Source organism: Polypterus senegalus, chromosome 2, assembly GCF_016835505.1.
Source record: "Polypterus senegalus isolate Bchr_013 chromosome 2, ASM1683550v1, whole genome shotgun sequence".
NCBI lineage: Eukaryota > Metazoa > Chordata > Cladistia > Polypteriformes > Polypteridae > Polypterus > Polypterus senegalus.
The window spans coordinates 202,045,855-202,071,529 of record NC_053155.1 but is presented as its reverse complement, the minus strand read 5'-3'; the positions used below and the strand labels follow the sequence as shown (position 1 = coordinate 202,071,529).

General features: G+C 36.4%; 1 protein-coding gene across 1 annotated transcript in view; it reads right to left on the bottom strand.

Annotated features, from left to right (window-relative positions):
- Positions 1–25,675, bottom strand: part of LOC120524451 (cilia- and flagella-associated protein 47-like) — a 644,864-nt gene that overhangs the window by 54,821 nt on the left and 564,368 nt on the right. Inside the window, exons 65-67 of the mRNA XM_039746304.1 lie at positions 15,386–15,557; positions 13,903–14,064; positions 1,506–1,674 (exon numbers count right to left, since the gene is read on the bottom strand). Of these exons, the coding sequence (XP_039602238.1) occupies positions 1,506–1,674; positions 13,903–14,064; positions 15,386–15,557 (503 nt within the window). The remainder of the gene's footprint in view (positions 1–1,505; positions 1,675–13,902; positions 14,065–15,385; positions 15,558–25,675) is intronic.

The following is a 25,675-nucleotide window of genomic DNA, read 5'->3' as shown; positions in this document are numbered from 1 at the left end:
AATTGCCCCTCACCGCCCCCATTCATTCTCAATAGCAAGCCTGCTTGTACTGTTATGCACATAGCAAGGAAGTTGTCTCTCGTTTAGTACATCAGACATGCTGAAGACGGGTGCCGTGATAGCATGTACAGTGCTGTGCAGAAGAGCTCATCTTAACCTTTTGTCTTCACCCTTCAAGAATGTCTCTGAAGCACAAATCTAATGCAAGTGCTGGTGGTACAGTAAAGAAGAGAAAAACCATCACCATGGAAAATAAAGTAGAAATAATAAAAAGGTCAGAGAGGGGTGAAACTCCATCATTCATTGGCAGAGCACTTGGTTACAGTCGGTAAACAAGAATTTATAATTAATATTTATAATATAATAATAATAATAATATTTTATAATAATTTATAATATTATAATGTACCTGTTCTGACTTACATACAAATTCAACTTAAGTACAAACCTACAGTCCCTATCTCGTACATAACCCAGGGACTTCCTGTATATATATTGTGACAGATGGCCGGGGCCCATGCCTGACCACATCTGCCAGGGTGACAAGGGTGGGAAGCCCAGTATCTCCCCCTAGACACTAGATGGCAGCATCCCTAGGTTGCAGCGGTGCCTCTGACTCCCCCAGGGCTTCATGGGGGTTGGAGCTCTGTGGGGTTCCGCAGGCGCCGCCAGGGGGTGCTGCAACAGGAGCAGTTGGTCTCTTTTGGGCACTGGTTTCAACCTTACCAGGAAGTGCAGCCGGATGTCAATAATCAACCACCTGGAGTACTTCCTGATGCCTGATAAAAGGGAGCCAGCGACCACCACTCAGTGGCCAGAGTCGGGAGGAGGAGGGCTAAGCTTGTGGAGGAGTGGTGATGCAATGAGAGGATAGTGCTGGTGTGGTTTATTTGTGCTTTATTTGGGACTGTGTTGTAGCTGGAGGGATTACAGGGAAGACGTTCCCTCCTGCTGAAGAAAAATAAAGTGTTTTCTTTTGATATGTGCCTCCCGTGTCCAATCTGTGCTGGGTCAGGTGCAATATAGCGCCTTCATTACTATATATATATATATATATATATATATATAAAACATTATATATAAATATATATATAACATAATATATATATAAATAGAAACAAAAGCTCAAAGGTACGATGTGATGGATTATATACAGGAAGTCAACAGGAAGGCAAATCCAGATAATTTCAAATGTGCTGTGACTTAATTTTACATATGACTATATTTACAAAGCAGCTTGAAGCTTTTACCCAGGAGTAAATGGATAAAGTCATGACATATGCCTGTGCCAAGAATTCTTCCTGGAAAAGTCTTTTTATATATTTGTGCTTCTTTTTCTTTTAGAATCTCTTTTTCTCCCCAAAAGAATCACTTCAGAGTAATTGCTTGTGCTCCTATGGCCTTTGTTTGAAACCCCTAAGGAGTTAAAGAGCCGATGATTGCAAGAAACCTAATTTAAGTTACCCAAAGGAACATATCTAATCTATTTTCTTTAATTTGCTCACCTGTATTACCAGTGTTGCTCTGTGCTTTTTGCTGTACATGCTTGGAGTAAAGCTAACTGTAATGAGGGTCCCAGCCGTGTCAATAGGAAGCAGCTCTCCTGATTGAGGTGATACTTCAAACTCTTGGCCACTGGCGGGCATAAAATATGCAGTGAAAGGCTCTGGATTTCTGCAAAGACAAAGACAAAAGGCAGTTTTATAATATGCAATCTTCTTTGAAATATACATATAATAAACAAAGCATATTTTCAGTCAAATATTGGTTTTTAAAAGAATGTAACATATAATAGCTGAGATTGAGTATTCTTAACATCAGAAGTATTTGGATTTCTTTAGTTTAAGCAGTTTCAATGTACCTTTAATTCACTGAACTGAGTGAAAGATGATAGAGAACATATCAAAAGTTATAGGACAAACAGTAAAAATGTGCATTTGGTTCATAATCTAATACAAGTGTTCCTTAAGACTTAAAATGGTTAACAACCTCAGTTCAGTAAAAAGAAAGTCTTTCCACAATGATTTCAAGATGAATTTTACTTGATAATTTTACTTACTCCATGAAACACAATTAGGTCCATAAGTATATGGACATTGATGCAATTTTTGTAATTTTTTCTCCGTATACCACCACAATGGACTTGAAATTAAGCAGTCAAGATATGATGGAAGTATAGGCTTTCAGCTTTAATTTAGGGATTTAACAAAGGTATTACATTAAGCTTATAGAAATTACAGCCATTTTTCACAGAGTTCCCTTCATTTTCAGATGCTCAAAAGTAATTGATCATGTGACTGACAAGCAGTTTCATGGTCAAGTCTAGCCAGTTCCCTCGTAATTCCATGACAAATTAAGTAGATAAAAGGTCTGGAGTTAACACTGAATCTGCATTTGGTATCTGTTCACTGGAACTCAACATGAGGTCCAAGGAGGTGTCAATACAAGTGAAGGAGGACATCATTAGGCTGCAAAAACAAAATAAACATTAGGAGTACCCAAATCAACAATTTGGTACATTCTTGAAAAGAAGGAATGCACTAGTGAGCTCAGCCACCCAAAAAGACCTGGGAGACCAAGGAAGACAACTAAAGTGGATGATTGCAGAATTCTTTCCTTGGTAAAGAAAAAACTCTAGCCAGGTCAAGAGCACTCTTCAGGAGGTCACTGTCAAACTGTACAATCAAGAGGCACCTTCATTAATGTAATTACAGAAGGTTTACATCTAGGTGCAAACCACTGGAAACACTGAAGAACCAGGAAGGCCAGAAAACATCTTTAAAAGCCTGTCTAGATCTGGAATAAGGTACTTTGGACAGATGGAACCAAGACCAACTTGTACCAGAATGACAGGAAGAGAAAAGTATGGAGAAAGAAAGGGCCAGCTGATGATCCAAAGCATACCACATCATCTGTCAAACAAGGCAGTGTTATGGCTTGGACATGTATGGCTGCCAATGGCAAAGAATCACTGGTGTTTATTGATGATATAACTGCTGGTAAAAGTAGCATGGTGAATTCTGAAGTGTCTACTCAGATTCAGCCAAATGCTGCAAAACCATTTTACAGTGTGAATCGATAATGACCCAAAACATGCTGCGAATGTAAGCCAAGAGTTCCTCAAGGTAAAGAAATGGAATATTCTTCGATGACCAAGTCAATCACCTGATGTCTACAAACAAGCAGCAACTGAAGGCAGCAACAGTAAAGGCCTAATAATGCATCTCATGGGAGCAAATGGGGTGTTGGTGATATAAAATTGCCATTTTGTAAGTTGCGATTCCTTGGAATTGAATTAAGGTGATTCCAACTAAAAAACTGATTGGGGCAAAAAGCCAGAGTAGTGGATGCACGATTCATAACACTGCTCTAGATCCATGAGTTGAATCTCGAATTTTTGTCTTTATACTCATTTAGTCATTCTTTTGCTAGATAAATGAATGTAAATATATACGTCTGGAACAATCACATTTTCAACAAAAATGCCAGAGACAGTCATGTTAAGATTATATTAAAGCAAAATACATATGACGATTATATAAAAATAAACTATATCTCATCAAACATTTTTGATGAGGTTATAAGGCTTTTGAAATGTTACTTTCTTTTGCATTTTTCTATTCTTGCCTTTAGGAATGGTGCTGTGTGCAAAATCATATGGTATGCAGCACAGAATAACAATTATTTGAATCTAAGATATGAAAATAAATCATTTATTTTGTTTTATAATATTTACCCAACTCTGAAATGTAATATAAATTTCACTACATATGTTGGAAGTCAAAGACCATACATTCTGCATTCTTTAAACATAGTTCATTTTGTAAAATTAAATTCCCTTAAATATATATGAAGCAAATTCATTTTGCACAGGTATTAAAAATACATGTCACTGCGTTTTATCAGACTAACCATCTCAAACTACAGGGTTGCTAAGTAATGATGTATAACATAACTCAGATAATTCTTCAGCCTTACTGTCACATAAATCAAATGCCTGATATTTATCTAGATAGGCTTGCTGTTTCTTTCTTTGAACACCTCACAGAAAATAAAATAGAGCTTTTGTTTTCTCTGACTAGTACATAAAACAACATATATATTACACTGTAAATAAACAGCAGTGCAATTACATATGGTACATTTTACAAGAAAAATCTGGCTTCTCAACCCATACATGATTCATGAGTGTAAAACAGTATTAGATCTTAACCTCCTATTCTAGAACAACCAGGACAAGCCTCAATTTATTGTTAACTGCCAGCTCACTACTGTACAAACTGTATTACATAGGAGAGAACAGAAGGTAGCATTGCAATGCCATGTTGCTTAGGATGCCCACACTTGTTCTGAGGTGGGTCTGCATTGTGTGTGATGCTTACTCTATGTTGTTATTTTCTCAGTTGCATGTTTTCTGAATGTTCTTATTTTCTCCTGGAAGAAGCTAAATTCAATCAGTTCAAATAACACATTTTAAGTGTTATAGGACAGACATGGTTCGGGCTTTGTGCATCTTAAGATTGTCTGATGGCTAACAAAAAGGTAATGCTTCAGAAATATCCCTTTTGCTGATGATCCTATTACTAACCTATTGCAGCTCCAAGAGTACATATGCTTAACATTTAGTTTCTTTTGACATACAGTACATCAAGGATAAATATGTTTAAATAAATAAATAATCATCATCAGTCTTTGCTCTAAGCATTCATAACATAGCATGAAGGTAAAGCAGTTGGTGCTGCTGCCTCACTGCCTCAGAGTCCTGGCCTGGTTACAGTTGGTGTACAGTTTTTCCATGTTAGCCCGTGTCCATTCTGATTTTCTCCAGGTACTTCAGATACAGTATCTCTAACACATCCCCATAATGCTTGTCTCTGAAATAGCTTGTTAAAATAAAATAAAAGCTGGATAGATATAAGCATTGATTTTTATATGTGTTCAAAACTGGTGAGATAAACAAAAACAAGTTTGGTTGTTTAATAAGGTATTTGAGCTTCAAATGGAGTACAGCATTATGGATGAAAAATATTGTATAATACTAGTAATATATAGTATCCATTACACATTTTTGTAAAAGTTCTTTGGATCACCCTAAATGACTAACAACAGAACATCATATGGACAGCATGGTAGTGTACATTAGTGTTTGCCGTGTTCTGAGTTTGAATTGTGTGCTTCATTGTCCTTTGTGTGAAGTTTGCACATTCTCTCCCTGTGTCTGCTATGGGATTCTCCACGTACTTCAGTTTTTCACTCATATCCACAACGACATGAGCTTTAGATTAGATTATAATTCTAAAATGGACCCATGAGTGTTTTCATGACAAGGTCCTGCATTGTGTGTCCTTAATCTATGAGTGATTTCTGTCTGGGCCTGATTCTACCATGATAGTTTTCCATTAGCCTGCATTGGATTAAGCAAGTTTGGGAAAGTTATGTTCTCATTATATTGTGACTTAAAGATAGGCGACTAAATCAAGAAATTTAATCATAAAATGTCCCTTACTTCCAGAACATTATCCAGTTTACATTTAACAGACAAAAACCTATGATTTTTTACCTAAGACCTAAAAGTAGAATATACATTAAGAAAAGGTTTTCTTTTTTTAACATTTTTTTCAGCTGTGAGCTTGCAGATTTAAATTGCCAAAATAATTTTCCTCACTAAAGTACAGTAGTCAAAATTAGCTGATTAATTTGATCTATGTTCAATTAAAAAATCAATGTCTAATCAAAATGTTAATGTCTCATAAATAACACTTGGGGAAAATAATTTAATAATTCATAATATTTAAAGAACAATATAGTGTATTATGATCTAAAAGAAAGCAAGACACACTCGAGTGCCTCAGGGGTATGTTTTGAAATGATAAGAGCTCTGGGTGTCCCTGAACACTCAGTATCTTTTTTCATTACTGAACATTTACTATCTGTTTTTCATTATGGTTACTCTTCAGATTTTCCCACTACTGTTATATCTCATTATGAAGCAAATTCTTATAACGTGTCTCATTATTGTGAGTTCACTAATCCACATTCAGTCTCTGATTGCCCCAGGAGAATGGATCAGATGTATTGTTCTCTTCTACTGCATGCTGAGCTTTTAAACTTTATGTTTCTGACACCCTGCTGACTGCTTGGCACTCTCTTGATCATTTTTATCCAGCTTTTTTAGAATCAAATCATTCTAAATTCTTTTATCATTATTACTAAATATGATCACAACTTTACTCCCATTACAAATACCTGCTTAATTTTAATCAGGAAGTATTAATGTTTTCTTCAAATTTATTTTCCTCTGCATGTATTATAGAGTGGCCCACACGATAGACATCAACCAGAACCCATGGGGTATATTTTTTAGGTACAATTATAAAAGAGCATTATCACAACAAAAGATCATCAGGCCAATAAAATAGCAGGAAGCAAGGTGTTTTTGAGGGTCACATGCTGTACTGATAGGTCTCAAACCATGAAGGGATGGTCCCTTGAGTCTAGTTTGACCACATAATAGGTATAGGACATTGATTCCCTTGTGTCTGATTATCACGCCTTGGAATTCTTACATTACAGCACATGGCAGGTATAAACTTATTTAAAGTCCAGTTCCTGGCTGGGTACTAGCAGTGTGAAGATTATATAGTTTTCCATTTTTTATACATTTTATATATTTCCCCAAAAACAAAAAAAAGGTCTAATTTTTAGTGTGGCTGTGTGAACAAATGTGCACTGAATTGGACAACTATCTTCTCAAGGGTTGGTTCTTATTCTTTATATCCCTGCACTGGGGGACTGGACAGATGCACACTGCAATGACTGGAGAATTGTGTATTATACTGCAGCTTGTTGTGAAAATAAAATGAAACTTGTATTTTTCAGGAAAAATGCTTGCAATTTTATTGCTGGCATATGATTGGCATTAATCCTAAACTAATAGTGAAATGCTCATGGGTAATAAAAAATAACCACGTCAAATATTTTTAATCAGATGTTCCCAAAATGACTCTATTCTTAAGTATGTAGCATTTTTAAAAACATATTTTAGATCAGTGCTTCTGAGTGGTTGTTTCCTTTTGACACAATAATCTGATTCATACATACTACTGTTCAACACAACAGCAGTGTATCTACAGGTGTTAATGACTATAAAACATGCCTTTCTGGTGATGTTTTAAACCAAAAAACAAACTTTTATCCTCTTGATTATAGGTAGTATGTGTGAAGTTCACGTGTACTAGTACACTGACAAGTACAAGACTCACAAGAGCTGGTACTTTAGAGCTCACTGTGACAAGCTAACCCAACGTTTTCTGAAGAATGACTGATCCTAGACTTGATACAAAGGCTACCTACAAACAAAGCCTGTTGAGAAGCATAAATGGCCACCATTTCTAGTATAAAGAGACATTGGAATTGGTAAATAGAGGATAATATCTTATAAAAAAGAGGTCTGAATGCAGATAAACAAATAAAGCAGACAGACCACCCTAATAAAACGCTTCCAGATTTCATCCTGTTAGTCAGGCCCATAGAGGACCACAACTTTTCTATTGTTTTCTTTAATGTGAAAGCCATTAACTCCAGCCTGCAGTCCAATACATCTATGATGACAGTAACTGTCAGTGAAGAAACAGTGATAATTTTGTCGGAGTACAGCGTTGGGAAAGCTTTCGGGAAAGTGGATACAAGGTCCGGATGACATTCCAGGATGTATTTTCAAGATCTGTTTTGGTCAGCTTGCACCAGGTGTTCACAGTAATATTAAATCTCTCCATAACCCATTTAGTCATACTACCATGCTTTAAAAGATCCACCATTGCCCCAATACCTAAGAAATCACATCCAACCAGCCTGAATGGCTAATTTTCTGCTGCACAAACACTTATACCAATGAAGTGTTAGGAGAGGCTATTCAAGAATTACATATCTTCTTCTCTGCCAAAAGAACCGGATCTATTACTGTTTGCATATCACTCCAGAAGATCCACTGAGGATGCCATCACCTTGATTCTTCATACAGTACTGCCTCACCTGGGCAACAAGAGAGGGAACTATGTGGTGAATGCTATTTATAGACTATAGCTCTGCAGTTAACACAGTAAGCCCCTCTAAGCTCATTTCCAAGCTCAAGGACCTGTGTCTAAGCACTTTCCTGTGCAGCTGGACTTTTAACTACCTGCCTAGCATTCAAATGGGTGGCTGCACTTCATCATCCCTCATGCTCAACACAGGCACTCCACGGGGCTGCGTTCTGAGTCCACTGCTATAATACCTCTACATATATGACTACATGGTTGCACATGACTCTAACATTATTCTCATGTCTGCTGCTCTGATAGGCCTGATATCTAACAACAATGGGCAGGCTTATCTAGATGAAGTAGACAGTCTGTCACACTGATGTCAGCACAGCAATCTACTCCTGAATGTCAGGAAGACAGAGTTGATTGTTGACAACAGCAGAGGCACTGCCACCCCCTCGGTATTAACATCATACGGGTGGAGAAGGTTGACAGTTTCAGATAGCGCAATGTCTACAACATGTAGGAAATTACCTAGTCCAAACATATTAACACCTTGGTGAAGAAGGCACAGCAATATGTTTAACAACTCAGATGCCTCAGGATTTCAGGCTGCTCTCCCAGATACTAAATAACTTCTATACATCCATCATTGAAAGTATTGTGATAGGAAGTATCACTGCCTGGTTTGGAAACAGCATACTTCAGGATCACAAGGATCTGCAAAGAGTAGTGCAGTCACCTGAACACATAACTGGGATTTCACTCCCTAATTTCCAAGACATCTACACCAAGAGATGTCAGACCAAGGAAAACAAATTATCTGTGACACCAGCCATCCCAACAGTGGCCTCTTATCTGTGCTTCAGTCACGCTAAATGCTACCGCTGCCTAAATTCCTGCTCAGAGAGACTGAAGAGGAGCGTCTGTCCTCAGTCCATCCACATTTTGAAAAAGGTAAGTGTTTAGAATTACATGATGCCATATTGTAAACTCTCTAATATTAAGTTATTAATTTAGTTATTGTGTATTATTTATCTAGGACACTTGCAAGCCAAACACCAATCATAAAAAACCAAGATAAAAGATAAAAACCAAGATCCAGACCTTTAATTACCTCTTGATGGGCACAGTCATCAGTGGCGTGTCTGACTGGGCAGAGAATGTTGACCTTGTCGAGAGGTTTACTTACCTTGGCAGTGACATTCATGTCTTTGGTGACTCTTCCTATGAAGTCATTAGATGGATTGGGAGAGCATGGGTTCATGAGGTTGCTCCCCATAGCTTTGCAAAAGGACAAAAGTCCAACACTTTAGAGTCCTAGTGCTTCCTGTTTTGCTATGTGGTTGTGAGACATTGACACTATCCAGGACCTGAGATGAAGACTGGGCTCTTTCAGTACTGTGTCTCTTCGGAGAATCCTTGGGTACCACTGGTTTGACTTTGTGTCAAACGAGCGGTTGCTCATGGAGTCCTGAATGAGACATATTACCTGTATTGTAAGGGAGTGTCATTTACGCCACTACGGTCATGTGCCGTGATTCCCCTCTTTGTTGAGGACCTGAATGGCTGGATGAGGCCAATAGAACACCCACACCAGGCTGCAGCAGATAGATGGTAATTTCTGGGGGTGGGACTGGACCCTTTTTTTTCTGGTGGGGGGTCATGTGGTGGGTGCAGCAACGTGCTGTACCAGTGCATGCTCCCCAACCTGACCTCACCTGTAATATTTATGACATATTTATAAAGTCATGAATTGTAATTTTGCCTTAAAATTCTTCTTAAAGGCACAGTCATTAGAGTTGAGCAACTAAGCATTTCATTACATATTTGTACACTATGTATTATTTGTATGTGACAGGTTAGATTCGATTTAATTTAAACAAACTACAAAAGGACAAAAAAATCAAAGGTAAATACAAAAAACAAATGATCAATATTATTTTAAGGAAGTAATCTACTGTATATCTAAAATAACATGCAGAAGAGACAGTGGGTGGGAGCATCGGCTGATACAATGCGTTGCCACATCCACCACACGACGAACCACCCGTATCAGGACTCGAGTGCAGCTGTGCAACGGGTGACACCTTAGCACCACACTGGCACAGTGTGAGGTTTTTTACGGTGGCTTGAGTGCCAATCCTGCCACCAATCCCAAAGTTGAAGGGCCTACTTGCAAGGCTGGATTCAGATTAACGTCATACTCAGGACCTTTATTAACCACTAAAACTACATATTAAAACTATATATACATTTAAGCTTTTGCTTTTTAGAACATTACTGTTCTGATTTTATTTAATTGTTTTATTGTTATTTATCTTACTAGTCTATGGTGACATCATCTAGGTTACTGTTGGAACTGTTTTGACAGCTTTTCAACTCAGATGCAACCATTTTGTTTGTAGTAACCGTTCTTATAACATGATTGACATGCTATTACAGTTGACATCACATTGTGCATTGGTGGCTCCAAGGTTCAATGTCCAAGTTTATGATACTCTTTATTCTAAAAACTAAAAGGTACATCCATGAAACATTAGTGCTAGAAATTAATGCTCTGTTCTCTTCAGACAGAGGGTTGGTAAGTAATCCACAAATGTTGGGACACCAGTAGGGACTGTTTGCATAAATGTTTAAGGCTAAATTAACTTCCACTGCTGCAAAAAAGCTGTAAATTGCTAGCTCATTACTTGTTTCCAAACATTAGGCCTTTTTGATTAGATTATTGCATATTTTTTTAGATTTTAGTAATCATTTCTTTTATGCTATGAAAGCTGGAATAATGAGGGTGTTCTAAAACATTTGACTGGTACCGTATATTACGCAAGAAAACAAGAACAAGGTTAGGAGGCATATCTGGCTTAGCAAACACTTCTTATTCTGTCCATTTATAAAATTAAAATATAATGCATTCCATAGGTAAGTAATTCAAATATCTGAGTTGTTACCCCTTGCATTTAAAGAGTGGCCATAAAACTTAATTAGTTCAAATTTTTTGGGCAGTTTTGGTAAGATTTTGTTAAGAAAATAAATTGAAAAATGAATAGAGGGTAAAGCATGCAGAAAAAAATCAGATTTTCTTTTTACTCTGGAGATTGAACAAGCTTGCTGTCTGATTCGATTAAAGAAGCAGACTCTAATTTCAGCTGAGGAGGGCCAGCCACAGTGTCTGCTACTAATCATTTAATCAGAGAGCTGTTCTTGGTTTTAATTGCACTCCATACTTCCAATAACTGTTTCGGTTTCAGTGTGTAGAATCAAAATGACTCTACTGTGCTTGTTTTGATTTTTAGAGAAACACAGTAAATATTAAATGAACTCAAGAATATTACTTGATTGAATGTATTTAGATGATTTCAAACACTTGATAAATACAGTACTTGCTTTATTGAGCATATAATTTTCAGAAGAACTAAAAACAATGTTTAAAACAGACAGCTTTAAATGTTTAAATATTCTGCATAAGAGGTTAATATACTCTGTAGTTCATCACATGGTATGTTAATTACTAATCACATGCTTTCTTTGAGCTATTTTCAAAGCAGTGTGCAACTAAATTTTAAAATGCTTTCTTTCTCAAAGAGTAAACAGACTCCTAAGCAATAGCCACCATTGTCAACTTAACCTTTGCCATATTACACATTATAATCATCACCTGAATCGGAATGCAAAATTCTGAAAAGGAAACAGTTACTTCAGCCCGAAGCTGAGTACAAGGAAAGAAATGCTCAGTGATTCACACATTAGTTGTAATAAAAATATGCCCTCAGTGCATTGCTCTAAGACTGAATTAAAGCTTCATCCAGGCTAACCTGTCAGCTGTGATACTTACTTGGCAATCCATATTCTACTATAAGGAGAATTTGCAAGCAGTCAGATAAGGTCATGGAAAATGAATGGAAGAAGACATGTTTAAGTAACTGAGATAAAATCCATCCCTGCCTTGGCCATTTACTGTATCTTCACAAATATTTGTTTACTAGACATTAAGCCCATTACAATAACGGGCGCTAGAACAGTAGTGCATAAACATTAGTAGGAACAGTCTATATTAAATGGCAAGGGACCTTGTATGTGGCTGTAATATGCGTCACTGTATTGTGTGCCTTTAATTTTCTCTCTCAGTAATACTGGTTTGTATTTCCGTAAAATGCCTGTAATTTTGTCATACAGTAATACAGTGGAACCGAAGTAATTTCCCCCATAGGACTGTATGTAAATACAATTAATCCGTTCCAGACCGTATGAACTGTATGTAAATATATATATATTTTAAGATTTTAAGCACAAATATAGTTAATTATACCACTGAATGCACAGCGTAATAGTAAACTAAATGTAAAAACATTGAATAACACTAAGAAAACTAACACTGCAAGAGTTCGCGCTATAGCCTTACGACCTGCTCGCTAAAAACAGTTTTAAGCACAGATTAAAAAGGGAACATTTGAAAAATCCGTAATCTAATAAACAGCCAAGAAAAGTAACATTGCAACAATGCACGCGTGCGCCTGTGTGTGTGTGTCTGATGCTGTCCCGGGCCTGTGTGTGTGTGTGTGTGTGCGTGCGTGTCTGTTTCTGTCGCGGGCCTGCGTGCGTGCGTGTGTGTGCGTGCATGTCTGTCCCCCATGCGGGCCTGCCTCTGTGTGTGTGTGTCTCTCGTGTGGGCCTGCCTGTGTGCGTGTGTACATGCGTGCGTGGCTGTCTCTCACGCGGGCCTGACTGCGTGCGTGCGTGCGTGTCTGTCTGTCTCTCGGGCGGGCCTGCGTGTCTGTCTGTCTCTCGCGCGCATGCACCTGTGTGTGTCTCTCTCTCTCTCTCTCTCTCTCTGCACACACAAGGAATGCACAGGAAGAGACTGAACACGTGCCGTGTGGCCCCGCGCATGCACTTCGCCAGAAGACACACACACATGGACACCTGGACGCACACAGGGGTTTTATTAAAGAGGATACAATGCCTGGAGTGGACTATGAAATACAATTAAAATGACCTCTAGAGTACATGCTACAGTCTAATTCTCATGCATATTATTCTTCAAGCCTTTTCTACCCTTGAGACAATCACCATGCAAACATTACTTAAGTTAATTTCTAGATAAATGTCTACAAGTGCTATGCTACAGATCTCCATTCATGATAAGAACAAGTACTTTAACAGGACTCATTCTAAAGCGCATTTGTAAAACAAATCGTGGACTAAACACAACACAGTAGATGTACCATTATCATGCATATTTCAGGCCTTCAAAAGTATCAAGTATTATTATTAAAGCAACATTAATTGAATTTAAGGTAATAATTAATTTTATATTGAACACAGTGCAAACTGTGCTATATAATACATTATTGATGACATTAACTTAATGGCATTAAGTTCTCTGGCTCCTCACTTTCTAGTTTATTTTATTTGTGTAACAAGTTTACAATATGAACAATGATTCATGCAAGGTCTTTTAATTGGCTTAAGAGTGAAAGATTAAATGTAAAATAAAAGGGCTGTGGGAGGTGTGTGTGACACAACCATCCTGTACAAAATTGGTCAATTCTTCACACACACCACTGCCAAGACTGGCTAAGGGTTTCTGGGGCCCTGTTCTAGTAAAGCAGGTTTAGAAAAAGGATGGATGGTCTCCTGGTCATTTACTGAGTGATGACCATTCCACAACTAGTGCATTTGTGCCCTACAAAGCCAGTATGAGGTGAAAACTTGTTAAATGAATTTTGCAATAACGTTCTGTTTTATGAATTTCACGATTTCTTTTTACAGTCCACATTATATGATTTAAATCTTACAGCTGCCACTATAAAACATTATAGTAATTATTGATTTCTTAACGGATATGAATGTCAGGAAACACCGAAAAATGTAATTTTACCTTGTTTGACTTGTCAGCCTAAATCCCACCATCGATGTTTTATTTAATCCAGCAGCTTCAATTGTTATAACATCATCAACTTTGGGTTCTGTAGCGATCAACTGTATTGGAAACTTCCATTTTCCTCCTGTAGCGCATTGGACTGCAAGCACTGCAGAACATCTACAGTAAAAATATGAAAAGAATACTATGAAAACCAAAAAAAAAAAAAAAAATTACTTTATACTTTAAAAGAGCAACCAAATCTTTATTTAAAAAAATACTGCATGTTTTTATCAGTTATTAAATGCAGATAACTAGTAATTAGCTCTTTCCTACTTTTCACAACCTATTAAAAGTGGGAGAACCTTGCAGCCTAAAGGATTTACAGAATTCTTACAACAAACTGCAAAATACAGAAACCACATTTGTCATTAAAATAACACAGAAATTGTTTTCCCATCATGACCCAAATTAATTGTATTGTATTGTATAAGTAACATTACAGTGCTGAGGTTTCACCCTTTGCATGGCTGTACTCAGGTCCTAATTTTGGATCCTGAGGTGGTTTTTCATGTGGTGGGTGCGGCAACACACTGTATCAGCACATGCTCCCAACCTCAACCTCAATACATAATTCTTACTTTTTAAAAAATACTATTGTTAAAGAACATTGAAGTCAAAATATTTTATTTGTGCACATTTCTTTCACTGGCTTTAAAATCTGAGCCTATTACAAAAAAGTAGTATAGAAATACTGGTACAACTAACTGCCCTTCTTTTTACTTTTTTAAAGAACGAGGGGGTTTCTCCCCCTGCTCGCTTTACTCGCCAACTCCCCAGCCTGCGCTACATGCCAGCCACTTCTCGTCTCTGCCGCTCGCATATGTGGCTTTTAACTTTCAACAAACCTTTTAATTCTTGGGTTATGTCTCTTCATTGGGAAGAAACACTACTTTTCCCTGATGGCAACAAGAATTAGACTATCTACAAGTCTCCAACTTAAACTTTAAATCCGAACAATATCTACATACTTATGTCATATCACATATGTCTATATATTCGATCTCTTTTTGCTGCTTCGCTATTTCACCGAGCAATAATTTCCGTCTGTTTGCGCTAATGCGATCTTTACTATAATTTTTTTGAGACTTTTCAATTTTAGTACTTTCATTATCTCTAACCTGCTCTGTATGTGTACCGTGCCATCGTTTTTGAATTCTTTACGACGTTCTACTTTGTCATCTACTCTTTGTCTTTTATTTCTAGCCCCGAGTGAGGTTAAATCTCTTGGTACAAAGTCTCGTCTCGCGTGACATGAAATTATCTCTCTGAAAAAGTCTTGTCTCATCCCAGGCTAATATCTTGTCCCAAGATTTTTATTATATAATAGAGAGATGAAGATCGCATGACAGTTTTCAGCAAAAGTGCATCCTCTACCTTCCTATGACATACTTCCCTGTTATTGAATTTGCAGCATATTATTTCTAGACCAAGCAATTACCTGTAAGGCTTATAGGGAGCAAATATGATGCTGAAGACCAGTGTCACAATTCCAGTATTTGGGTCGCGTTCCTTTCTTTGAAGGCAAAGAGCAACAGAGGCTTCCAGCTGAGCTTTGTCTGCATCAGACTGAAACTGTATCTCATGGTAGAACTCTTCAGCTGTGGCAGATCCTATTTAAAAGCAGAGGAAAAACAAAGCAGTTGAAAAGCAATTCGGTGAAAGTGAAAATATACTTTAAGTAGGCCTTATATAAATTGTGTATTTAAAATAAATGTGGCAAAAGTGCTGCCCAAGCTGCTGAAATCACAGGGTACAAAAGCTAACATGCCAGCATCAGACTGCTACTCTCTCTGTTTTGCTGAATTTGTTTTTAATAGGTTACGTGATAATGGTGTTTTAAAATTACGAAGGGAATTAATAGGATTGATGCAAGCTGCTACTTATAAATGAGTTTGTGTATACAAGTATGGGGCTCTGAATTTCCCACAATTATTACTACATTTTCTTCTGACCCAACCAATCAGATATTCACTTTATGATATTTTACACAGAAATAAGTTATGTTGAGTTAAATAACTTATTCTCATCAAAATCATCCCTATTCCCCCCTGCCCCATACTGAATTTATGTACTTGCACTCCAAGTTTTGTTAGGACTAGAATATACTATATAGTTACAATAAATATTGAATCTTCTAAAATTTATTTCAATTATTCTTCTATATCAATCTCCCATTAACATGCCTAGACAGCCTAGTGTAGGTTAAATGAGATACAAGAAAACAATGCACAAGAAATATAGCATGAAATATGATTATTACTGATATGATCAGTACCGTGCATACAGTACTGCACAGTATATAACACATATGTACAAACTGCACATATATTTCTTTACAATTAGGCTATTAAAGTTCCTGAATATTAACATGCAAATTGTAATATGTGAATTAATGTGTATTTTAATTAATTATTAATTTAAATGTGTATTAAATTAAGTCCAGTTACCAAATTACATAAAATACATTATTTTATCTATTTAATTCAAATAAGGGTTGTGCAGGGTAGAGCCTATCCTGGCAATATTGGGCATAAAGTGATAACAGCCCTGACCAGGGCACCACACAGGCTATTTCAGAGTATCCCATTACCTTAAACTGCATGTTTTTGAGGACGAAAGAGGAACGCAGAGGTCCCCAAAGAAAATCTCTGCAAATATGAAGGGGAAGTGCTAAACCCACAAAGACAAAGACTGAACATGAGAATTAAATAATGGACAACAAATCTGGAGGGCAGCAGTGAAAAGTACTGTGATTCTTTACTAAACCCATGTAACAACTGAAAAGATAAAAGCAAAACTCCAGTCTACTTTGATTAAATGCAAAATAAACCCCCAGGGTCTTTAAGAGTAAGTGCCTTAAGTAGTCCATATGGTGGCACATCCCCTGTGCCACTGGGTCTAACATTTTAAGGTCTTTTTTTTTTACTCAGGAGGGATAAAATAAGCATTATCACAGGAAACAAAGAAAGCAAAGAATGAAAAAAAGAATGAGAATAAGATTTTCTAACCGGCAATCAAAATAACTTCCACAATCAATAAAAAAGTAATATGTACAGCAGCAACTAACCTGAGCATGCTATGTTAAAATAAGAAGTCTTTAGCTTTGATTTAAACAAAAAGTGATGGGGCATCACCGATAGTGACAGGTAGATCTACTGAGTAATGAATGATGTTTAAATGATGATGGGGTTCAGCCTTTATAAATGTATCTAAACTAGTTTCATTTGCTGGCTGGTTGAAAACACCATTTAAAAGCACTTTTAGGTTACTGTAAGTTCCTTTGATTGCTCTCCAACAACACCTTCATGTTTTTAATGGCTTCTTGGCTCAATTAATTTGTCTTTATGGTTTATGAAATCAACTTGCCCCCTGCCAGATATGCAGCATACAGAGTGCCAACACGATTACTGTCAGCCATTGCTAGTACCTGTCAAGTCTGTCAAAGCTACGTGATTGAATATGCTGTCAGGAATGCCTAGGGAGGACTTGATTTTCTCTTATCTGACAGCTGCTATAAATTTTACTTGTAGTTGGTAAAAAGGGATTTTCAGAAACAAAAAGTTATGATTCCTGAGGTGCTGCAAATACCCCATGGTACTTGGAAGGTTGTAAGGTGTTCACTCAGGGAGTCAGACTTAAATAGTTTCCCCATGTATTCTCAATAATAGTGCTAAAAAAATCTTTCTTTTACAGCAGAATAGTCTGATAAAGACTCAAGCTGAACTTCAAAAGCACCTACTGCACAACTTTTAAAAATCCCAATAATTCATAATTAATGTACAATTATTGATAATTTCCTGCACCACATGTAGTGTGGCTAATCATGTATACTGCTTTTATTAAATCGTGGGCACTTTTATTGGGTGTGAACACATAAGTGGTTTGTAGTAACAAATAAATCTCTCAATATTATATTTATGGACATTGGAATATTGCAACTTTATATTTTCAGTAGTTATGTGTGAACCATGACCTTGAGCTGCTTGAAGGTAATAAAATCCAACTTAATTGTTTACCATAAACAAATTGTGTGTTTATTTAAAATAAATAAATAAGTAAAGAAGATATTTTCTGCAGTTTTTGTATTCAACAACTTTAGGCTGATTTTCAAGTACTAAGTTAATGATAATGTAAAACTGTTTTTAGTAAAACGGTTTGTTGTTTCGGATTTATGAGACACATATTCAAATAAATGATACGTTTTTAAGGCAACATTTCACAATGCATCTATTTAGCTCTAGAAAGCTGGGTTTGATTCCTGGCCTGCTGACTGTCTACATGTTCTTCAAATGCTCATGTGGATATTCTCCAATATAAATTTTGGGATAAGTCAAATATCTGAATTGGCCCAGCATGAATGACTTCCTATTTAAAGTTTGTCCCTGCTGCAGCATGTCGGATGCTTACAACATCTTTCTCTCACTGACTCTACAATGGAAAAATCTAGTTCTAGAATGGATGAATGTATTTGGTAAATTATTAGGGAGGCATTGTGGCTAGATTATTCTGCAATAAAAAGACTGTTGAAAAGTATGTTTTAAAAACATTTGAGCACTCAAGAAATTTTAATTTCAACAATAAGAAGATGAATTTCTTTTATACACTCATGTCATTACATAATAATGAAGATATTGAAAATTGGAATAACACAGTGTCGCTGCATCATACCACAGGTTTAGTACCAAGCTGATGGTGTTTTGCCACTCTTGTGCTTGTGTGCATTTACTAGGCAGGCTCTTCTTATATGCAGTAACTATAACCGAAACTGTATCTCAAAATTATCTCAGTAACAATGCATATTTAACTATTTTTAGTGTCACACACATGTGCTTAGGAGACAGTCGGTAAGCTCAAAGATGAGTAAAACATCGCGAGACGAAAGATTGATATACGGTAACAGTGCCGCTCTCTCTTTCTTCCCATCAGAAAAAAAGAAGAGAAGTAAACATATACGGACGGACTCTAAAGATGGCCGCCTAAAACGTCACACCCTTCAAACCCAGATGATGTATCTTCCGGCCCCTTCACATGACTTCAATTCCGGCTCCTCCTGATGACATCGCTCCCTATGCCACATCACTTCCGTGCCATCATTGATGACTTCGCTTCCATCCCACAGCCTCAACGTCATCTCCCGCCAACTCACTTCCCGTTCCCATTTTGTTTTGTCTCTGTATAAAAACGCCATTTTGACATTGTCATTGTCATTGATTGTCAAATACTTATTGTTTTTGATCCACTACAACATGTTTTTGTCTTTCTTTGTCCTTTGGACATTATACGGGGATTGTCCCCAAACCTTTATGCTTTGTGAGAGACTCTTATTTAAAGAAGAATACCATACTAGCATCTTCTTGGAATGATCACAAATACAATTTAGAGTGGGCTCTAAACTCTAAAAATTGGTGTTGATATTACAATGAGATTTCTAAAGGCTGAGAAATATTACTTTGGAAATACAAAGGCCAAATAATTATCCAAAAATAATATTCTAATAATTTAATGAAAGAACTTTGTCAACTTGCTATTTATAGTATATACAGGGTGGTCCAGATCTAATTATGCAGATCCAGATCATCTGGATGACTTTGATTTATACAGGGACGATTCGAGTTCAGCACGAAAACGATTCTTCATGTCGTCAGTTCGCACACTTCTCGATGGTCCGGGATTTTTCGGGTGATTTTCTATGTAATAAACTTAATAAGTTATAGCGTAATGAAAATTGCATAATTATATCTGGACCACCATATACAATGAAGTCAAATAAAATTTAGAATATGGATTTGAAACATATTGACAGAAATAATACTTAATTGTTACTGTTAATAGTTTTCATTAATTGTTATCAAGGCTTTGTATTTGAAAAGTATATTTGTGACTCACTTCATGGCACAAGTCAAAGGAAAAAAAAAATGTCAAAAAAGGAAAGAGATAACACAAAAAAGCAAACAAAACAATTCAGTCTAGTAGCCTGCTCATCACAAATGACTTCTATTTAATGTCACAGGAATTGAAGTGGGGCACTTGTTGGCCCCCTACTGTTTAATAAACATGGTGCTGTCCCTAATCAGCCTGAAAATTGCACTACAGTACTACAGGACTGATAACAATCAGGATTAATTGGGGTATAATATGAGTCACGTAAAGAACTGTCATTTGAAATAAAAAAAAAGATTCTTTCTGAAGTGAAGCACAAGCAGGAGTTGTCAAGGGACAAGGTGCTAGGAGACAGCTAGTAAGATGCAAGAGAGAGCAGTGGTCTCTTGAGAGTGTATTAAAATTTATGTACTTTATTAGTAAGAGCTTATCAGATTGGCTAATATAGGGATGAATGGGGGTGTGCCGCCTGATTGCAAAGACACGTCCGAGTGTGTGTGTCAGGCAGGTGCCTCATTAATTTCCTCAAAGGGAGCAGCGCATGCACACCTGTCCCCCATTCGAAGGGTCAGTTTAAAAAGAGCAGAGAGGGGACTAAAAAAATGAGCCACGAGAACAGCATCGTGGAGAGAGGCAGGACAAGTCAGGCAGTGTGGTCATAGGCCTGTGAGGGTTTTTCATATGGCCTGTACTATTCATTGTAACAACCAATCATGTCACTACATGTGCCACATGGTGCCGTAAGCCTTTCCTGGACACCCCAATACAGAGTTATACTGCTGCTGATGATCTTGCACTCTCGGTTGTGCAGCATAGCCAAATACTCTTGAATGCATGTGGAAGGGAGTCAATGTGTCAGAAGTGAGCTGCTCTACCAGCCAATGAAGTTCTGCAGCATCGTGATGATATAGGTATGAGGTTGACTAGCATGCTCCGTACTTGGATATTCAAAGCACATTCATGTTTACATATTTACAAGGTGATTGTGATTTATAAATGGTAAATTATGTGTATATGTGCATACAAGTTTTATAAATCTGATTTTTTTTTGGCTGTTTGTATTTTCCTGTTTTGTTGGATTGTGCATATTTTTCACATTCAAATCCATGCAAACTTTTATAAATGAGGCCCCAGGTACTGTGAAGCATCCATAAAAATAAGCTTTGTTAACTTACCTATAGAAATAGTTGAGCAGAACTGCATTAAAGAGCAAAGAGACAATATCAAATGTTTTTCAATGAATGTTTACCCCTTCAGAGTTCACTACGTATTAAGACAACATTTGTTATCAGCATATCTTACACAGAATTAGAAGATATATTTTAATTACCTTAAATACAATCCTGAGTTTGAACTGTAGATTGTAACATAAATTTCAGTTTTACTTTATGAGGTTTTAATTCTTTACTAAAGTTAAGTTTGGTAGGCCAATGAATTTCTGAGACTTCAGGGTGCTTACAGTACATGGCTACCAGGCTTATAGTCTATCGCATACAAAGGTGATATACCTGTACATATATGCTTGACTTTTGGTTATTTTTACATAATAAAAAAAATATAAGTAGTTAAAAGACCTATCCAGAGAACTGCAACTGTGGCATACCCTTAAAGAGAAAACTCTCTCTAAGTCCTTTTATTTTCTTGCAAACCATTAATTAGAATCCTTTAATATAGTAAACGGTTTATTATAGCAGCACTTATTAAAGATATCTACAAATAGAAATATGTTTTTATATTTTGAGCAAATGTCAGAATGCTGTAAGTGACCTTTCTGCCCTGTAGGTATTGTATAACTCTGTCCTATAGGTAGCTGACATATTTGCAGTCCAACAGCCAATACATACATGTAGAACATACCCAAACCTACTTAATCCAAGTACTCTTTTATTCTGCTATTCCTATTTAACAGTGTAGAACACTTACCTGGGAGGACTGTATTCCTAATTAGCACAGACAACCAATGAATGAGCTGTTTGCATGTGACATTTAAAAAGCCAATTAGGGTTATTTTAAAACTTTGCAGTTGACAGCTTAATGGCAAAAGCACTCCACTAAAATAAGCAAATTCCAATTATTTTTAAACTTCAAAATCTGTCTACGCTTAAAATTAAAAGTATCCTTTACCATTAACATTAAATATCTATTTTAAATATGTATAAGGATATGAATTCTACTTAAACTCAGAACTGAAACATTGTTTAGTCAAATCTAACTGAAACGTATTAGGTCCATATTAAAATTTGTTACCAAAACCTGAGCTAGAATTAATAAGCAAATACACTGATGTATTCTTTTGCATTTCACGTTTCATATTATAGCCTTTCATTCAATTGATTGATTTAATAACAAAGATTGCAATTCTCAGCTGGAAAAAAAAATGTGACTGATTAATGTCACCGAAGATTAGATAGCTCAGCAAATACATTTTAAAAAGCAGCATTGTGGCTGAATCTATTAAGTTCCCTTTGTTTACCACATTATGTTTTATTAATTAGAGTTATGTTTCTGACCAGAATTGGAATTCTCTTTGTGCTGCTTAAATTGAAAGTGGTTTCTTTTATTCATTGTCTGAAAACACAGAATCTGAGATAAATCTGTCTCAGTTGTCTGTAACTCTACAAAATGAATGTTAACATTTTAACAGAATTCCATTGACTTGCAAAAAACCTTTTCCAATCTGCCAGTCTCGCTGTGTGCCTGTATAATGGGCCTTTTTTATTAATTTGAAAGCAGCTGACAATTGTCAAACCAGTCCTTTTTTTTCCTAGGCAGTAGGGTATTTGGCAGTATTGATTAAAAATAATATATATATATATATATATATATATATATATATATATATATATATATAGTGCATTTATAATCACGGAACTACCATTCTGTATCAAGTGTGGAACACCCCATTAAAATAATAGGAAACCCAAATAACACGTACACGTTGAAGATCATACCACCAATGTAGACAGATGTGTCCAGAAGTCTATGAAAGTTATTAAAATAACTTAGTTTTATAACAAATATTTTTGGCATGAACACTGGACAGTTTCAGTTACAATAAACACACACTTCATCTCAGAAGTTAGATGTGGACATTTGCACCGTGTTGTGAAAAAGTATTTGTCCTCAATATCGTGCTTTTGTATTGTTTACACAATAAATGACCTCAGACCTTCAGACAACTTGCAATATTAGAAAAAGTGAACACACAATACAGTTCCTAAATCAATACTTGTTTATTCAAGAAAGAAGGTCATCCAATACCATTATCACCAATGTGACTCCATAGTTTAGCTACTTGGTTGCGGCACATTTAACTGAAATAAGAGGAAACTAGAAAATCATGCTTGAGAAAATTTCACAAGAATAAAAGTGTTAATGAAATGATGATGATGGACAGAAATACATCACATGTTACAGTAAGAAAGGAGATTATTTTATTAAGTAGTGACTTGTGAGATGACTCCAAATTAGAATAGTCACATGATTAGTATGGGGTGTTATTATAGTCACTTACAACAGCATCAATATTTACAATACAAAGTGTAACATGAATAGGTTAACAGAACATATTGGATAAGAAAGGAAACAGATAGATAGATAGATAGATAGATAGATAGATAGATAGATAGATAGATAGATAGATAGATAGATAGATAGATAGATACTTTATTGATCCCAAGGGGAAATTCACATAATCGAGCAGCAGCATACTGATACAAAAATGCAGGGCACATGTAAGTCAGTATGCATGAACTGTGGCTGTCAGGTAATGTAGTATACTGACATCTATAATAATTGTCGGAGAACGCAATTTGTTACATAAACGTTATTGTCAGTGAAAATATTCCCCTGTGTGTAACCTGCCAGTACCGGTATGCTTAACCTGGGTTTCTGTGTAACTCTGGAAAATGTAGTGTACAACTGGCCATGGGTAAAACCAGGGCCTGGCAAATAAACTCTTATGTTATTAAATGTTTGTCGTTGTGACTTGGTCATAGTCATACAATATGCTAAATGAACAGGGAATTGCAATGCCGTAATATAAAGAGAATATCTTGTTTTGAGTTGTCAGTTTTATGGAATCCCTGTAGTTCTTCCGTTGTAATATTTCTTGTTGTCTGGCAGTTTGCCGCTGCTTTTCAGAAAGGTTGTGTGTGTAATTAGTTTTTTGTTCACTGTCCTGGTGCAAGATTTGCTGCTGCTGATCTTCGGATAATGTTGTTCTGTTGTTTGTCATATGTTGTCTTTGTTGTTCTAAGACATCTTGCTTGTGCTGGTTGGTCTGGTGTGATGGAGATGTTTCTGCTTCTGTACGTTGCTGTGATTATGTAGGCCAGCAAGGCCGTTTTTGTTTGTCGCAACTAGGCTGTATGTTCCTTTTCATTTTATTGGGAGGCTTACGTTGAAGTGAAGGAAAAAAGGAGATGTAAAATGGTAGTGTCATAATGCAGTTTCAGTCAGTAACAAAGCATACAGCGAATAAACAAATATCACAGTCGATAACTGGTCACATTGAAGAATTGACGAGTTGAAGATAAGCCTAAGACCAAAACTCTGCCAGGAACAGTGATTCCTAGCTATTGTTGTGGAGGGATATATTAGTTAAGGCAAGCATTGTTTATATCCAGCACGAACGGACACAACCAAAATAATATAAGGATTTTGAGGAATTTTAGTTCATTCTGTTTTGCAGAACTGCTTTCATTCAGGCATATTAGCAAGTTTGTGAGTGTGAAAAACTTGTTTCTGGTTCTGCCATGGCATTTGGTTCAAGATATTACTTTGGCTAGGTTTTTGTGTTTTGATTAATTATTCTACTGCACAACCAAATGATGCTTCAGATTCAGGTCATGAACAGATACCTGGACATTGCTGTTAAGAATATTCTGGTAAAGTGTGGGATTCTGCAATAATGCTAGTTATTCAAGGTCCTGAGGCAGCAAAGCATCCCCATTATATCATACTACCAGGTTTAATTGAAGGTATGATGTTCTTACTTTTGAACATGGCATTAGCTTTGTGATGGACATTGTGGGACCTGTGGTGTCCAAGGAGTTCTGCTTTTGAGTAGTCTACCCATTATACATTACTCCAAAATGCTTGATGAAACACATTTTTATTCAGTCTCTTATCATGTAATAATGAACACTGACCTTTGCTGAGGCTAAAAAGGCCTGCAGTTCTATGGGTGTTTCTCAGGGATTCTCTGTGACTTCTTGAACGAGTTCTTGTTGCACCCTTGGGAGTAATTTTGACAAGTGGTCTTTCTTGGGAAGATTCACCACTATTTCAAATGTGCACCATTTGGAGATAACGGTTGTCTCTGTGGTCTGGTGGAATCCTGGAGCCTTAGACATGTCTTTGTAACCCTTTCCTTACAGGTCAGTTTCAGCAACTTTTTTTTTTTCATTGTCTCTCCTGGAATTTTCTTCAATTAGATCAAATTGCTCTTCTAAAACCCTTTTTGTGATTACTTACTGAAAGTCTCATGGCAAGGGTCAACATATGGTTAGGACTTGTAATAAGGTCTGGAAGTGTTCAATCTGCCGAGTCTAATTATTAGTTAACTTTGGGAGTACCTAAAGAAACATTTACCTTTCCACACAGGTAATACAGACATTGGATAACTTTATTGCTGAATATATTAAGAAGCAATTTAGAAATGGTGTTACTTTGGTTTTAAATTTAATTTTACATAACAAGTATCTGAAGCCATTCATTGTGACAAGAATTTAAAAATAGAGGATATCATTGAAAAGGCATATACAATGTCACAGCTTTGTATGCATATGTACGTTTACCTATTCAGTTTAGACTATTAGGGTGTTTAACGATAAAAAGAAATGGC